The 17594-nt window shown below is 34.4% G+C and overlaps 1 protein-coding gene across 3 annotated transcripts in view; it reads left to right on the top strand.

The window, feature by feature from the left end:
• LOC106465313 (dystroglycan-like) overlaps nt 1–17594 on the top strand; it is a 74228-nt gene that overhangs the window by 22161 nt on the left and 34473 nt on the right. For 2 of the 3 annotated variants that reach the window (XM_022393185.1, XM_013925521.2), the window contains exon 2: nt 15525–15940. In XM_022393185.1, the coding sequence (XP_022248893.1) occupies nt 15659–15940 (282 nt within the window). In that variant the 5' untranslated portion in view covers nt 15525–15658. Of the gene's footprint in view, nt 1–11585; nt 11682–15524; nt 15941–17594 lie in introns of those variants that run through there. The other variant, XM_013925522.2, reaches the window with a different exon arrangement.

Here is a 17594-nt window from a genome sequence, read left to right as displayed (position 1 = left end):
CTATAAATCACAGTGATTCACACACTTTACTTTAGGTACCTACTGTTCGCTTGACTCAATTATGTCTATCTTCAATCTATCTGCCTATCTATTCTTTATTTGCCGGGCTTATATACTAACAAAAAAGCGCCTTGAACAAACTAGAGTTGCCAGGAAAATTCATGATCCTTCGAGAAACTCCAGCGCGCATGCTCCCAGCGTCGCGTGACTTCCGCTGTCGTAACAATACATTTATAGACACGTTTTTGGTTCACAAGTTGGAATAACTATTAAATTTCTTCGGTGTGTTTTATAAAAACTGTTTTAAACTCGAGTACTACTAGTGATGACAATCATTCGTATTACAGCTAATTTTTCTAACATTCAACTTTGAATGTGATAAAAGCTAGCATAAAAAATTGATTCGTTTTATTTGTTGTATAAATTTATCTCTGCGATTGAAAAAAAAAACGTGTGAGATTTGTTATAACTTGTACAACAGATCACAATTACTTTACAAAATATTGTTTTAGTTTAATGAAACATAAATAAAAGGGAACCGTTTTAGACGTTGAAATAAGGAAAATATTCAATTCACAAAGACATCATGATCTATTTAATTTAATTTATTGGTTCTTACTGATGGTGCAAGTCTAGTTTACTGAATCCTTTTGCTACTAGAACTAACACCATTCACCCAGTCGTGTTAATTAATTAACGAACTCGAGCTTGCTGCGTAGTTCCAGTTAATAAAAAAGAAAATTGGTTTCTGTTTATATATTGTACATTTACTTATTCAGTTGTGAAGAGTGAAGTTATGTATTTTAATACACCAAACCGCTTCAATATAACGATTCCACTCCAGTGTAGGAATGACTTTATTGCTTAAGGGTTTCTGACTGGGTATGTTAAGCCATTAATGCAGACTAATTAGCAGTATAAATAATATACACTTATGAGTCTTTAAAGAATAACTTAGTAAAGGTTTTTCTGTCGTACAGTTAACAGTTAACGTTCATCATAATGAAAGTGTGTGTCATAGGAAAATTGTTTTCAGGTTGACAAAATCCTTCAGATTAAAAGTATGAATCGTAGGAATTAATTAATAAAATAAAAGTGTATACACTGAAAAAACAAGTGGTAACTAAAATTTAATATTTTGGCACTGACAAGACAAAAACCACAGCTATAAAATAATACTAATCACTCCATTCTGAATATGTACTGTTATGAGAGTCAAACATCTGATCTATCATATGATCTGAAGCGTAAGCTATTCATCATTCAGCCTGTACTCATAAAACTTTTAGTGAAGGCGGCTTATATATCTTCGCATTTCTTGAAAATTATCTTCGTATGTATACAAGTTAACGTGCCCAATGTGCAACGAACAATATATTGAATCAACCAATAGAAAACTCTGTAGTTCAATAAAAGAACACTGATGCTAACACTTACAATACCAATAGTGTTAGCAACCGCTGGCTAAGTGAATGTGATGTTGCGCCTATCTACAGTTTTTCTTTTTTTTTCCGAGTCAGTCTTCATTCTCGGAAAGAATTCCAGTTTAAAATGCTGTAATATGTTGTTATCAAGCTAAAAAACAACCACTTGTATCCAGAAGATGAGCATGTATTTTCATTTGTGAAAACGCTAGGAAAAGGAAACAAACTTTTGTCGTTGAATGTTTCACTTAAGTCTGATTACAGCGAACAACAAAGGAAGCTTAGTAGTGATGATATGGTTCTGAGGTATTCTCGACGATTCCTTTTTAAGGGCCGTTGTCTAGAGAGTCACCTAAGAGGAGGCGGCGTGTCTTCCAAGAGCATTCCACAAGTGCTCGAGAGGTTCGAAGTCTGGTGAGGGTGCAGGTCACGTGCTCCGTTTGATCAGTTTCCTTTTCTTAAGTTTACCTAATTCTAAGGGTATATACTGAAGAAAGGATCGTAGGATTTGGTATCTCTACGGTGTGTGTTGTCATTAACTGTATTGGTTCACGGGGTGAAAATTCTTCAAATGAGTCATTCATGTATGAAAATTGGTTTGAATACAGTTTCAAATTCTCTTTATATGAGCCTACGCCTATTATCTTTTCGCAGGGTGAATCGCGACTCTTATATAAAAGGAATATGATTAAACACACACACACACACATATGTATCGTCGATCCACCGGAAGTGTTCTTTGTACCAGTGCAAACGTACTGTATTGTGCTTTGCCGTGAGTACAATACACATCATTGTATGACTTACAACCCAGCCTTGTGAAGTATGTTTTAACCATATTTTATATACGGATGTCAGTTGTGGTTGTAAGTGCCTGTTGTAGTTGTGAAGCCATCTTTTGTTGCGGACAATTGTTTGAATAGATATCTAATCATGTTATTGACTTCACCCAAGTTATAAAAAAGACACTAATATAACATATTGGACTGGTCTTCTGAGTTAATGCCACTATTATTGCGTTCCTGAAGAGATCTTAATAATATAATATCACATACAAAAGAGCGATTTAATATATGTTATAGATGAGGAGAAATAATTGGTCAAAAATTTGTATTTTCCTCGTTGAGGTTGACTTTCCCAGGTTAACATAGGAACATGCTCGTTCATTGGGCAGGTTCTTTGAAAGTATTTGAAAATAATGCGAATCCGATCCACCTAACGATAACGAATTAGTTTATTTTCCATATAAAGTTTTTACAGGCTACGTTCACTTATACACTGTTGTAGGCTTGAGTTTACAAACAGCGTTTCAACCGAAATACTTCGATAATGGTACTACATTTGACGTAAAATTAAATTCACTTGTACAATTCCGTGGCTAAAAGATTGTTGGTTGGTAAATTTTCGTAATTTAGAAGGCCAGATAGCAAAAATAGATCTAGAAACTTCAGAAGTACAACTTTAACATCATGCATTGCCTTGGACGTAATCATGGAAATGATGATGTGTTATTCCAAATACCATGTGGTAATGAAAAATGTAAACTCTGTAAACAAGAAGGAAGCACAAGATAGTAAAGCCAACCAACCTAACATACAAAATAGTATACATAATCCAAGGTACAACACCCACAAGAGAAGAACTAAAGTGGCCCAACGCTCAATTGAAAGATTTGGGTGAGCGTCAGGAAAGTTTCAATGTTATTTATCGAATATAATTAGTTACTTTCAATGCTGCATGTACTTTCCCTAGTAAACTTTTGTAATAAGATAAGATCGAATCACTCTTAACTAGCTCTTTCTAAGTCGTACAATATCTCCTTTCTGCAGCAGTCATTGCTTTGCTATAGTTAGCAACTACTGTTCCTTTCCATGTTGTACTTGGCATAACACTGCATCTGCTGAGAAATCACTAGCGCCTGTATCTAAAATGAGGGCTCTACAAGAGTTTGGTTTGTTATTAAAAAAGTAAATGGTCAGGTCTTTTTTTTCGGTTTGTTACATGCTTGTTAGCAATCAGCAGTCCAACAAAACGTATTTGGTTTTTAAAGTAAGTCGTGTAGAGGATGAGCTATGGCAGAGGGATTTCACAAAACGAGGATAATAAGAGTACAATTTTCTGTGTAGGACTGAAGAGGACACGTGAAAGCATCGAAACTAATTTCCAGTCTTTCTTTAGAAAGTATGATTTATTTCTTTGTTATTTTAGCTGACATATACATGTATTTTACACTACTGTGCAGCAGTGACTTTAACTTTTGTTTATATTTTAACTAAATGAAGTTATGCACATAAAAAAATCATTGTAATTTAAATAATTATGAAGCAAAATGAATTAAATACCTTTCATCATTCAGATCAACTGATTAAATAAGCTTATGACTTGCGAAAATTAAGTTGCGTGCAGAAAAATAATAAATCATGATTAAAATCTAGCTATGTATTGTGCAAAATAATAGTTTAAAACAAAAGTAGTGAGATTTGATCAAAACAGTTACATAAAATGCCAAGCTTTGTTAGTATGTAATTTCTTAATAGAGAAATTATATAAAGGTGTATAAATATGAAAAGATAGAATATTAAAATGGTCAACTTGAACAAGACACAAAAGAGCAAGCATGACCTTTCCCGTTTTAATGAAAAATGGAGAGTCAGTTTTACCCCAATCGTCTTTTTTTAGTCTTCTTTGCATTGAACATTTTATTACAACTAAAAAATTAACTGTTATTAGCCACAATTTGTCCATTAGGACATCGGGTGAGTTGAATTGTTATTCAATGCTTCGCCAATACAACAACGATGGACTATGCTAATTTATCAACCAATAAACAGTCCTCGTCCCATTTACTAAAGTAATCAGTATGATCAGAACATGCCAATTTCATCTATCAACATCTGGAAGAGGACTGGTGATAGTCAGGGCCATGCTCTGTAGTGTTAAATCAACAGTTTTCTGTTGGCAATGCATGTATTGTTTACACCAACAGCTGGTATCTTGATGCGAATGCAGGCAGTAGAAATGCCATTGTACATTATCATAGGTACATGTAACACCGTACTGGCCTTCAGTCCTTTTGTTAAGCAAATCTTGAAGTGTCTTCTGTTAATGAATTCTGGAGACCGTTTATTATAACACAAGTTGAAAACATTGTCTTAGTGGTTTATAATAATGACACAGAACATTTTCCTGTACCCGTAGCTGCTCGTACAAGTGCTACTGATTGTATGTGTCCATACTATACATCTCAGTTTGTGTTGGTCACATTTCATTCTGGTGCACAGCATGGAGTGCCTACATTAAAGCTGATCTGGGTGTTTCAGTTACTCTTCCTGGAACTCTCAAAGCTATTAATTGTGGTGTCCAACCACTACTGGAATTCCCTACCTGTAGCTCAATGTCTCATTGGTATGGTAGTAACTTTAACTCCTACAGGTGTTAAGGTTAAGAAATTAAATAAACAGGTGGGCTCTCACCACGTAACACCTGGTGTTTCGGAGTGCAGACCTGGGTGATGAAATACAACAAAGCCCTTGCAATGCTGTGATTCAATGTGCAATTTTCCCTTCGAGTTTTTTTCAATTTCATAAGAAATTTCAATATGAATGATCCTCATAGATGGCTTTTCTAACATGCAAGAAGTGGTAATAATATTTGACAAATAATATAACTATAAGCACTACTTTCTTTGTCATGCAATATCTACATTCCTGAGGCGTCAACTAACAACTAGTTTACGCGATCACACGATCCACTCAGTCCAGCAACTGTAATAGCAGTGTTCCAATTCATTTAGTACTTCAAGGTTATATACATCCCTTAGGTCACTGCATTTTTTCTCCCTAACGTCAGTTGTTTATCGAAGATGGTGACTAAGAACAAAATCGAGGACATAGGTGATAATTTCATTTTAGAGTGACCTTATCTTAATTGGTGATTAACAACCTGCAGTAACTAACAAAACAAAAAAAAAAACATTTTTATTATTTGTAGGGTATATTTTCATTATTGGGGATCTTAAGAACTTCAGTGAGGAATAAGTGTGGTTTAATGGTTAGTGTTGGGGACCGCAATTTGCATCCCGTTACCGCAAAAAGATATAGCTTTGTTTGGTTTAGAGCAAAGCCGTATTGGGCTATCTGCTATGTCCACCGCGGAAATTGAACCCGGGATTTTAGCGTTGTAAGTACACAGACTTACCGCTGACCTACCTGGGTACCAAAATAATATAACATCGGCACTTTGGAGCTGTGGGTTTGTTTTAATGGTGACGGACCATTTCTAATATTCAATTATAGTTTTTAAAAATTAAAGGTTCGGGAAAAGTTCCTTCCCTGTGGGTCAACGGCAAGTTTACGGACTGACAATACCCAAACGACAGCAGAAAAAATAGGAAATTCACGATCACAATAAACAGTTTAATATATGTATATATATTACACACGTTTTAAGGCTAGCGGCACAGTTGTCCATTGAATGTACGGGTTTCTTTGTGAATTTTCGATTTTCGTGAATATTTATTTTGCACATATTGAGTAGCGCCATCTGCTAGTGATATTATACAAGACAATGGCAATGACCTATATTTTGCAGCCATATTCATTAGAACAGTAAGGAAGAAAATAAAATATAGCCCTACAGCTCGATATTAAAAGCATTAACTCATTTACTAAGTAATGCAGCTTTTAAAGTAGTACCTTCTGTTTAAATTATCTTAGAAAGTGTTTAGAGTTATTTATACTTTTATTATTATGAGTGATTTTATACACTCTACTTTGTGGCTTTTAAAATACTGAATTAAAACTTGTTTTATAATTGATTTTATAATTATACAACTGCATGAATTGTTGTCTGTTGTTTTTGTTTTATGAATCAGTGACGTGCTAATTTCGCCATCACATATATCGACCTCTGTTTGTCTAGTAAGTCAAATACTTGAGTTTGAGCTCTGTTTCTCAAACGTTTTAGAGTAAATGTAAGTTCTTGTGGTGTGACCTTTGTCACGCGTGCTTCAGTTGGAGAGGTTGGTGAGACACTCAGTATTGTTATCGAAGATGTAAAAGTTAATTAAATAAAGTATTCGCCGATGTGTTCAGGAATTCGTCTTTAAACTTGAACTTTGTTGTCAGTGTCTTCTCGCTTAACTGAAGCCAGCAGATGAACTTTGTGAGGATATAAACGTGTAGTAGAAATGGAAGTAGATTTTGTTGAGAAGTATTGCTGAAATTGCCACAATAATTTTAATGGCGTTAACTGTACGTTTTTTGTTGTTGTTTTTTCATTAGCAAACTAACTTTGTGTAGAAGAAATGTAAGTAGATTTTGTTGAGAAGTGTTACTGAATTTGCTCCCATAATTTTAATGGCGTTACTTGTACGTTTTTTGTTGTTGTTTTGTTCTTCCCTTGTATGGTAGGGTTTTGGCATTGCTTACTTGTTGATTGGCTCACCTGCGGTGAGCCGTGTGCTTTAATGATTGCATCAAAAGCGGTGTATAACAGTATAAAGAAACTTTTTTTTTTGGGGGGGGGGTGATCTCCATATATGCAATCGTTTTGCAAACATAGACCATTAACGTCTCCTCCACGAACTCCCAACATGGCCACTTTTGACACTAGTGAAATCGTGAAAAACAAAAATCGAAAACTGTCTATATCACTGTTTGGGACCTGCAAGAAGATATATTTATACCAAATCCCATCCAAGCTCACGAAAACTGCAAATTGTGCTTTCATCGCTGAAATATTGAGCAAAAGAAAAAATTCCAAAATTGTCTATATCTCTGTTTGAGACCTCAAAAGATTGTCTTTGTACTAAATCCCACGTAAATTGCTCGAAATATGGCTAAGTAATTGCCCAAGACCCCTAAAATTATAGGATTATTTAACCTTTTGACCTCCGCCTCCAACGACCAAAAATGAGCATATCTCACATTTCGTATGCCCATGTAAGGGACCTGTAAAAAGTATATTTATACCAATTCTCATGTAAATTGGTCGAAATACAGTGGATTAATTGTAAAAAAAAACAACTTAAAATTATGCTTTTCATGGCATCTTGACCCCCCTTAATTACTAAAAATAGGCAAGTCCCCAATTTTTGTTTGTTAATGTGTGTGACCTTTAGAAAAGTGTTTTTGTACCAAATCCTATGTAAATTTGTCAAAATATGGCTGAGTAATTCACCAAAAACCCTAGAATTATGCTTGTGAGCTCTACCCATAAAAAAGACTCGAAATGAGCAGATCCAACTTTTTTTTGTATGTCAATATGTTGGGCGCATAAAGATTTATATTTTGATCTTGATTGCTGTAAAAATGAAAAAGATATCTGGGTTTATTGGACCTAAGTATAAACTTATGAAATTTCAAGTCAGTCCGCCGAGAAATGAAAGAATTGCGGTCAATTGAAAAGTGTTTGGAAGAAGAAAAAAAATAAAAAAACAATGTCTCTCTGTAGAGACATAAAAATCACAAGAGTGAATGAAGTCTGCAAATTAGTGTGTCAGAGTATAGTGTATTATTTTTGAAGTGGTTAATTTCATGGGTGGTCGTTTTTAAGTTTTTTTTCAAAAACTATATGCGCACCAAGTACAATCCAGCTCGATAATTTTATGAGGCGATGTTACGAAATCTTTGAATGAAGGTGAGGGCATTACGAAACCTTGGAGTATGGAGATAAATGTTACGCAGGGTAAACGCTAAAGTTTTGTGGTTTCGGTCTTGCTATACTCCCTTGATTCAAAGTCCTGACTAACCAACAAGCTTCATAAACTTGGAAACTGTTAAAGAAGCGTACAACTTCTGTATTTACAAAATGTATGTTGTAGCAGAATGGCTATGTCCATTCATGACGGTCAGCCATTGAAGACTGAAAATTGATTCTACTTTGATGGCAGTCTTTTTATAATATAAACATATTTATTTACGTAATTAAGCATGAGACATCGTTGTTGTTTTTTTAAACAGGATAGCATCAACTCCACAATTAAATTAGCTTGGAATGAAAAATACAATGTGACCTAACTCTTGACTATACTGAAGGTGCCCATCAGGCGATAAAATAATATGCTGAAAACTATGAACAAAATCTTAATTGAGCTATCAGCAAAAACCAGCATATAAATTTACGAAAGAGAGCTATCAGTTCACTATACTTTTCAATACAATTAGCAGAAATTCAGAATTTTTATATGTCCAGGTCTAGAAGGACAGAGAAACTAAGAATGATTCATTTACTTCACAATAGTGACCCACAGTGGCTAGTCAACTGGACATTGCAACCTGACAGATCACTGAGAACACAAACTGTTAATTATGGATACTGGCTACAAATGTTAAATTCTACACATCGTTGTTTTAGTGAGGCTATTCAGACGAAGAAATCTGAAGTTTTGAGTCGTGAATTTGAAATCGAATAGTATATAAAGCTTAGCTTGGGATACCACAATATCGACCAATAACGAAGCTATGTAACACTTTTGTTTGAACAGTGTTTGTGGATATTCGAAATGTCTTTAAGTTTAATCATACTTAACGAAAAGTTTGTAAAATCAGTTGAAGCAGAAAATTTAAAAATCGCTAATGATGTTATAGACTTGTTTATGTTTAACAGATTATCTAGCAGTCCAGATATGAACTAATTTTTAGTCTAATTTTTAGACTCTGTACTACACCCTCAAATTGTGTAAACAGTCATTCTCTGTACCTTTTCCCCTTTCCATAAGAAACTAACTTTCACCTGATTATCTTTCGCCTGTTAAAGAGCGAAATTCACGCTTTTGTTTATTTGACATTTACCAATAAAATCCGTTTAGGATAAAACCAATAACTTAGTAATGTATTTGTTTGGGCTTGGTGTGGCCCATTGTTTAGCGTACTGGGCTGCTAATCAGATGGTCCAAGATTCGAGGTGTGAGGTTTTTTAACTGTTACAATCAATCCCACAATTTAGTAAATAGCAAAGATGTGAACGACGGGTGCTCTGACTACTTATCCTTTCTGTGATTACTAGGTCTAAGCTAAGGATGGCTTCTCTCTCTTTAGCCATTATTGAGGTTTTGTGGATAAATCTTTAACGTATATATTCATTAAGCAGCATTATCTAGTAAGTCTGTATTTAAATGCATCTAAAATTATTTTTTCCCCAAAAAACTCCTGATATAGCTTTATTTCATTTGATCACAAACTACGTGTATATAAAGTAATCATATTTTGTATATGAAGTATTACAATGCCTAACCACTTTCAGGTATGACGAATCTTTGTTTCTTCCCACTCAAGTTATGAATCTATGATGTATAGTAGGAGTTTCTCTGATGTGGGTGTTACAATCATTTACACTTACTCTCTGGTCATAGTCTACAAGCCACAAAATTGACTGAACAGACACCAACCATTGCCAAATATAGCAATGCCTAAAAAGAGTTGTCTTGGTCATTTAATTTTTTTTTTTACAAAAATATGATATAACGGGTAGATGTACTTTATTTAATTATTAATATCTAGGGCAAAACGGTTTTGTAAAATATGTGAATTTTATTAGTTAATACATTTTTATAAATATAGTTAATAACACGTGTTTGGCAACTGAAAATCAAAGCAGGATCAAGCATCGAGCTTCTTAATACAAAAAATCTTTTACTCGGGCCCTACAGAGGCTCAGTGGTAAGTCTGAGGGCTTGTAACCCTAAAAATGTGCTTAACAGTAATCAAATTTTGCTAAGACATTTGAATATTTTTCAGTTATATTCCCTGTAGCATTAAGTCTTCATAAAGCCCAGAGCTAAATTTTAGGTTTCTTATTGTAATACACCATATTTAATTTTTGTTTAGCTTAGAAGTATTTTTGTATTATGTAATGCAGTAGTCTGACTAAACCTTCGTTTCTGTTACATGTCTGTGTTCATAAATTCTTACACTTGCAAAACATAAGTATGAACCGAAGTTTGTGGATTTTTAAGTTATAGCATGACCTAATCGTATACAAATATTTATTCAATGCAATTTGCAAATAAAATTTCGTTTTTCCCAAGCTTGTGTTGGAAGTTATGGCTTTTAAAAATTTAACAAGATTATACATGTCATAGCAACTTTGTAGCTATAGGCTTGCAATATGTATTATTCACTTCATGGCCTAGTGGTTAGTCTTTCACTGCTAAATTAGGGACAGCTAGCGCAGATAGCCCTCATGTAGCTCTTCGCGAAAATCCAAACCAATCAAACCTACCCTACATCTTGTAACAAACGGCGTTTCACCATATATGCCTACAAGAGTGAAGTAGATTCCAGTTACACTATGGTTATCAATGTTTAAAATTCCAATTGAATATATCTCTTTAAATCTAATATTCATTAAATGTTTGCGTTTTATATTACCAGATAATTGAACAAACTAGTTTGTTATTTGATTTAGTTTAAAAAAATAATAACAAATCGTGTGTTTATGTATAATTAAATCCAACGAAGAATTATCGAGGGAATTCAGTAATTGGTTCAAGTTTCAATTAGAAAGGCAGTGACGAAATGCGGGTTTCAGTCTGCCTGTTATTTAATCCTTCGAAACCACATCTTTTTTTAATCATTTTAATTTAGTATTTAGGATGGTACAGCCGAGATGGACCAATAGGTCCCATGTTGTCCCAAAATATTGTTATGTTATGTTTTGAATCCCACAGTTCCGATTACATTTTAGTATTAGTCATATTTTAATAGTATATTCTTGCGTTTAATGTAAAAATGTAAAATATGTTACGCATATGGCATCCATCATTAGCGTAGTTTCAAAGAAAACTCGTATACTCTACATCGCTTTCAAATTAGATTCATAGTGTCCTAGTAATATACTGTTTTGTCAGTGAAATTAAACCTTGTAAAATAGGTACTATGCTATTAGGTGTTGGTTCAAAATACCTAGATTAGAAACCAGAGTACTTGTGCAGCTTGTAATAGTATCAAATAATTCTAAAGGATTTCAGCACAGTTGCTAAAACTCATAAACGTTCGGCACAAGTGAAAACGAAATGCACACCTTGATTCTTTTCCTGGCAATTGGCACCGCGCCTGATTGTGTTAAAGTATTTGCGTCTGGTTGTCTGGTATGATGATAAGTCGTGACGCAGCTGTTAAAGATAAATGCACTCTGTTACTACAACTAGGCCACGTTAGGCTTAACCACTTTTTTTCGACATCTTAGCACTCCCATTTCCCCTTCCTCTAAATAGATTCATAATATTATCAAATTAGGATACCTTGTGGCCTGTAGGTAAGCATGCTCATTTTTTTTTTCACTTTTCTTGTATAATGTGAGGGGTTTCTTTAACGCCCGCTTAATGATTCAAATCTTGCTTATGAATTTCTACATAAAAAAAAAGTATCTTTGAAGGCAACTGAGGTGCGTTTTCTGATGGTATGTTTAACTTTTAATAGTTTTCACGTGATATATTTTGGAACTCCTAGAAAGGTTTTAATGTGTAATTCATTTCAATTACTTAATTAATTGTAAGAGAAAACTGGGAAAAGGGTGTAAATAATTTTTTTTAGATTATCACAGTAATCATTTTATCATCATTTGGACACACACAAAAAGAGAAAATTGAGAATAAGATATTAAAAAAGGTGTATTGTTTGAAAATAATGACTTTCAACTATGTAAGACGTCTATTGTTAAAAGTGCACTAAAGTTCAATAAACACAGAATGACTAATTGTAATAGATATAAGAAAACATTTGTGCTTTTCGTGCGAGTTTAAATGCGTCAAAGGTAAAATGAAAAATAGCAATGTATTGAATAGGGAGCTTTGAACTTTGAGGCACTGTCTACATATGTAAACCTTATACGGGTTTTAGCAGTTGGCATGTTCGGAGGAAAACGAAGTTCCACAAGAAAAAGGATAACGATACTTAAGATAAACAACATTGCTTATTTATATCACAAGGGGACAAAGACAAACAACATGCAGTCTTCGTTTAAATTGTACATTTTCTAATATGTACAGTATTTTGTTTGTTACTCATTTAATTTTTATGTTGTTGTAGTTTTGATTAAATTACGGTTATTATAGTTGTGTATTTCAGTTACTTACTTAGAAATTGTATAATGATTTTATTTTGCTTTAGATACTGAAGATGGAATCTGTTGAATTCCGAGACGTTAGTCTGTGTCCCATTCTGTTATAAATAAACAGTGTTATTTATCTTAAGTATCGTTATCCTTTTTATTGTTATAAGGGTTGTTATTAAGTGTTTTGCATGGAATTGCACACACACACACACACACACACACACACACAAAATATATCTTATTTGCTAAAAACTTACTTATAAAGTTTTCATGGTTACTAAATCTGTTTATACAAAAACTGTCTTATGTATTATAAGGTCCCAGTTTAGTATATTCAATATACATTTTTCTCGCAGATATGTCTCAAATTGATACTGTGTTAGGTGTATATCCCTTTGAAGTAGATACCTTGCCGTTTATGTCCACTTCCTCTGCCTTGAATACCATTATCTTTTTAAATATGTTGTACGCTGAGAATAAGTGGATGGAGAGACATAACGCATTTTCTTGGCCTTTCTAGTGTTTTGGTTGCCTATGTAGGAAGATGGAACCATTCTTTAAGTGATATAACGTATTTCTCAACATGTATGCTTTATTAAAAGCAACTTAAGTTATCGTTATAGGTATATGTAAGATTTAATAACTTGTCTAGTTTTTTTGTATAAATCATGAATATATATATATTTTCGAATGAGTGAAAGCATTCATAAATGAGATAACCAATCGCGAAGCACATCAAAAGTAATCTGAATTGCCCGAAGCAACTCTAGAATGTAGTTTGTCACACACTCCCCTAGAAACAATTCTGACAAACCTGCTTTCTTATCCGAATCGCCTGACTTCCTGTTGGTACAACCTGTTAAAATTTAACCATAAACTGTCTTGTTACTAGTAGTAAATTGGCATTTGATTCCTGTTTCTGTCATCCACTTTTCTTCATCAGATGTCCAAAATGTCAAGAAAGGTGACACTGTTGATATTGTTTTATTATTCCCTTCCCACCCTTCTCTTCTTAGATTGTTGTTATTTTGTGCAATGTACCAAAACAGGGAGTAGGAGGGCTTATATTACCCAGCGTTGAGTCTATTAGTGTTAGTGATAATTGCTTTAAAAACTAATTTCAGGTAATTTTTTAATTAGGCAAAATACAGGTTTTGTATGCTTTGTATTGACTCAGTTTGGTTATATAGGTCAGGTATTCAACCTCATAAAGCTTAAGAGCAAAAATATCTAAATTGTAACCGACAAGTAGACACATACGTTAAAAAAATGGAGTAAGCATTTGTGTTATTGCTGGCACTTAACCATTAATTGTACAAGCAGAACTGAACTGGTCAGAAATCAGTTGACTTTTGGAGCATGTTGCAATGCCATACGACATTATAAGAACCCATGAGCTCCCCAGTGGCATAGCGGTATGTCTGCGGGCTTACAACGCTAGAAACTGGGTTTCGATACCCGTGGTGGGCAGAGCACAGCTAGCCCATTGTGCTTAATTACAACCAAACAATAACCTATGAGTCAAAGCAAAGGATAATAAGTCCTAATATGCCAACCATACTACATCTGCCATATTGTATAAAGCGGTAAAGGGAATGGATAAAATATGTATTCAAGGAACCATACTGTAACCACTGTGGACCCGCACGTGGCCCGCAAAACGGCGGTTGCCCCCCCCCCCCGATATAGGTATTTGACACTAGTTTGCTCGTTTTCTAGTAGCTATAGTAAATCATGCGCGTAGGGTGTAATCGTTATTACTTTTGTTAGATAATAGCAAGAGAAACTTGTTAAATTCGACGCTTTGAGTAATCGTAGTATATCTGTGTAAAAGGTTAAAATTATTGATCGCAGACTTTTTTTGTTTCCACGTTTTTACCTTGATTTCAGTATTAAAGCCAAAATACTTTTTTTGTGTCAAAGTTGAAATAAGTTCACTCTATCGGTTTATGTTGTTTGTCGCTCTAGGAGAGGGAGACGTGCCACTTTTAAAATCTCGTTGTCGTTTTGTTTCACACTGTCTGATTACAGTATTAAAAATGATTGAACGTTTTACATTTGTGAATTTTGTTAATAATCGTGTGATCAGAAAAACCTGGGTGGTCCTACCATAGTAACTGAGTATTTTATATATTTAATAAATCAACAATGAAAACGTTATCTGAGATTAACTAATAAGAAAACGACAAGTACGAGATTTAAAATTTTTCTTCACAGACACCTACGTTTTCCAACTGAAACACAAACTTCATATTTCTTGTAAAATCAAGACAGTTCGTTGATACGATGTAAACTCTTGGCACATATCTTAATAACTTGGTAAATTAAGGAGTGTGTAGATCAGGAAAGTTAATTTTTAATTACGACAATCCATGACGTCTGTAGACGTAATTATTCATATATCGTTGTCAGCTTCTTTGTTAATTGTATTGCTAATTTCGACGATATCGTGTTTGACGGTTTTTAAGATTACCAGATAATTCTTTTCAAGATCAATCATGTAGTGCAGAGTTAAAATGAATTAATCAACTTGATTTGTAAAATGACGTAAATTCAAGATTTTCTGTGTACTAGCGCGAATCCATGATTCACAGTAAGTTTGGTACTATGTATTCAGGAATGTTAGTCCCACCAGTAGCTGTAATAATTGTAAGATATACAAGTTTCTGTTCAGTTGAATGGAGTTACTTGAGTTTCTTTACCAAAAAAAATTTTTTTAGTGCGATATGTCATCGTCTACCGTTTAAGAGAAAACTAGCAAGTTTATAAATTCATATTTGTGTTGAAGGTGAAAACATTATATGAATTGTCATTGGCTCAATTAAGATAATTCGTGGACGTGTATTGACGCTAACACACAACGTAACATTATTCTTATAGGAATATATTTAATGTATGTATTAGTGTGTAATTGAATGTGCATAAAAAGACGTGCATGTGAAATTGTCTAATTTTGTCTTTGAGAAACGCACTGTGTGTTTGTCAACATAAAAGTTATTGTATTAAATAATGTATGACATAGGATTTCACTTCCTTTTTTTTCAGGAATGATTATAATCAACTTGCTTAACAATTTCATGAACATGCTCTGACGAAGAAGGTTCATTGAACGTATCGTGTGTGACACAGCAGATAACCTGTGGTGTTGGTTTATCAACTCTACCACATATTTCACTAGTATGAAATTACCGTTTAACCTCCTCAGGTCCATGTTGCCAAAGAACTTGTGTTACAGGAGTATACAGATGATAGTCTTAATAATCCCAGCATTATTGTGCATGACGTGTGTATCGGTGAACGCTACTAAAGCAGGGAGTTTCAATAGACCCCAGAATCTGCCGAAGAAAGACGTGGAGGTAAAGAGGTTTTGGGGAGTACCAGACACCACTGCGACTATAGGGAAACTTTTCAACTATTCTATACCTGAAGATGCTTTCACGGGACAAGTGGATCAGTACAAGGTGAGATTTGCACCAGTTTTATTTAATCTTGATTTAAGCTACCTTTTATGTGTGAGGTGTTGTGTGATATGTTGGTCATATTTATAAGAACACCTACCAGCTGTCGGGTGGCACCACCTTTAACCGCGATAATAGCTTACACTTTACGTAGCGCAAGATACAGGAAAGTGTCTTGTTAGATAGTAGCTCATTCGTGGAGGATTATGGTGTACAGTTAGCAGCACCGAATTACTATGGTGAATATACATTCAAGTTTATCCCAAAGATAATCAGTTCGGTAGATATTCGTTGACTGTTTTGGACAAGGATGATGATCAGAGTCACTGTCATGCTCTCCAAACCAATATTGGACAATAGAGCATGGTGGATTCGTGCATTATCATCTTGGAAGAGCTTCTGATCATCGGGGTTGAAACGCAGCATTGTGGGATGAACGTGGTGGATACATTATCCTTGTAAACGGGGTCAGTGCCTCACGCGAGTAAAACGAAACTCCCCAAAGCACATCATTGGCTTCCATTCATTCATTGTACTCATTTTACACTGTAAAAACCACTGAAATCGTGATTTCTTAATTGCATCTAAAATAAATGGTTGTTTCCTGCCATGTATAATTTTTTGCATCTTTCTCATGGTACGGTCAGAGGTAATTTAATCCTAGCTCCTGTGACCGGAACAGGTCACTAAGGGCACCGTCTTACGTCTTTTGCACTTTTCAAGCCTGCCCAAATAGTTTGTGGTCAGAAAGTTTCCTTTAGATTGCCACATTGGCAAACCCTGCTGACAGATTACTTTTGAAATGCATTCAGAGAAAAGGTTTGTGATAACAACGCTTCTGTTAGACGATATCTTAATACATTGCCCTTTGGAAAATCGGGGGATCCTTGCCGTAACCAGTTATTTTGTAGACTAATTATAATATGTACGGCTAAATAAATGGATGTTGTACGCATGAATGTGAGAGAGGAGGGGAGTTTTAATAAAGTGTACGGTCGATGTATGTATCATTATATGTCATTTTCTTTTGTTCATTGTTTTAAGCCTAGTCATTCATCTTCATAAGTTAGGATTTAGCAGCGTGGAAAGTTAAAATCATGTCTAACTCGACAGAGTAAAAACCATCTGTATTATTACAGCTCTGAAGCAAGTAGTGATTCATTATTATAATCGCCAGATATTAAAATATAAACTAAGTATAGTGGTGGAGCTTTTCTGGTTATCATAGCATGAAAACGAGAGAACGTCATTCTGTAGATGAGTTGTAATATCCTACAACGCTGTCTTCTCCAAAGGTCAAACTAATGCTAAATAGTAAGAACTTAAAATTGTCGAGAAAGATTAATAAGAAAAAATTACTTAATAAAATCAGTAGCAACGAAACTTGCAAATCTACTATTTCTTTCAATCCTTTTAAAGGAAAGGAATAAGTAAATGGCTCTGTTATTCAAAAGGAATTGGTTGTTGTATAACTTACCAACAAGGGTTTATATGTACTATAATTATTTTAATGTCTCAACTTGCAGAATAATAGACCCCCACACACACACACACACACACTGTTGTGAGATACCTAGACCCTAGACTCACACACACACACTGTTGTGAGATACCTAGACCCTAGACTCACACACACACACTGTTGTAAGATACCTAG

This window comes from Limulus polyphemus, unplaced genomic scaffold (genome assembly GCF_000517525.1).
Source record: "Limulus polyphemus unplaced genomic scaffold, Limulus_polyphemus-2.1.2 Scaffold1906, whole genome shotgun sequence".
NCBI classification, from domain to species: domain Eukaryota; kingdom Metazoa; phylum Arthropoda; class Merostomata; order Xiphosura; family Limulidae; genus Limulus; species Limulus polyphemus.
The sequence above is the reverse complement of the archived record's forward strand: the minus strand, read 5'-3'. Positions and strand labels throughout refer to the sequence as shown.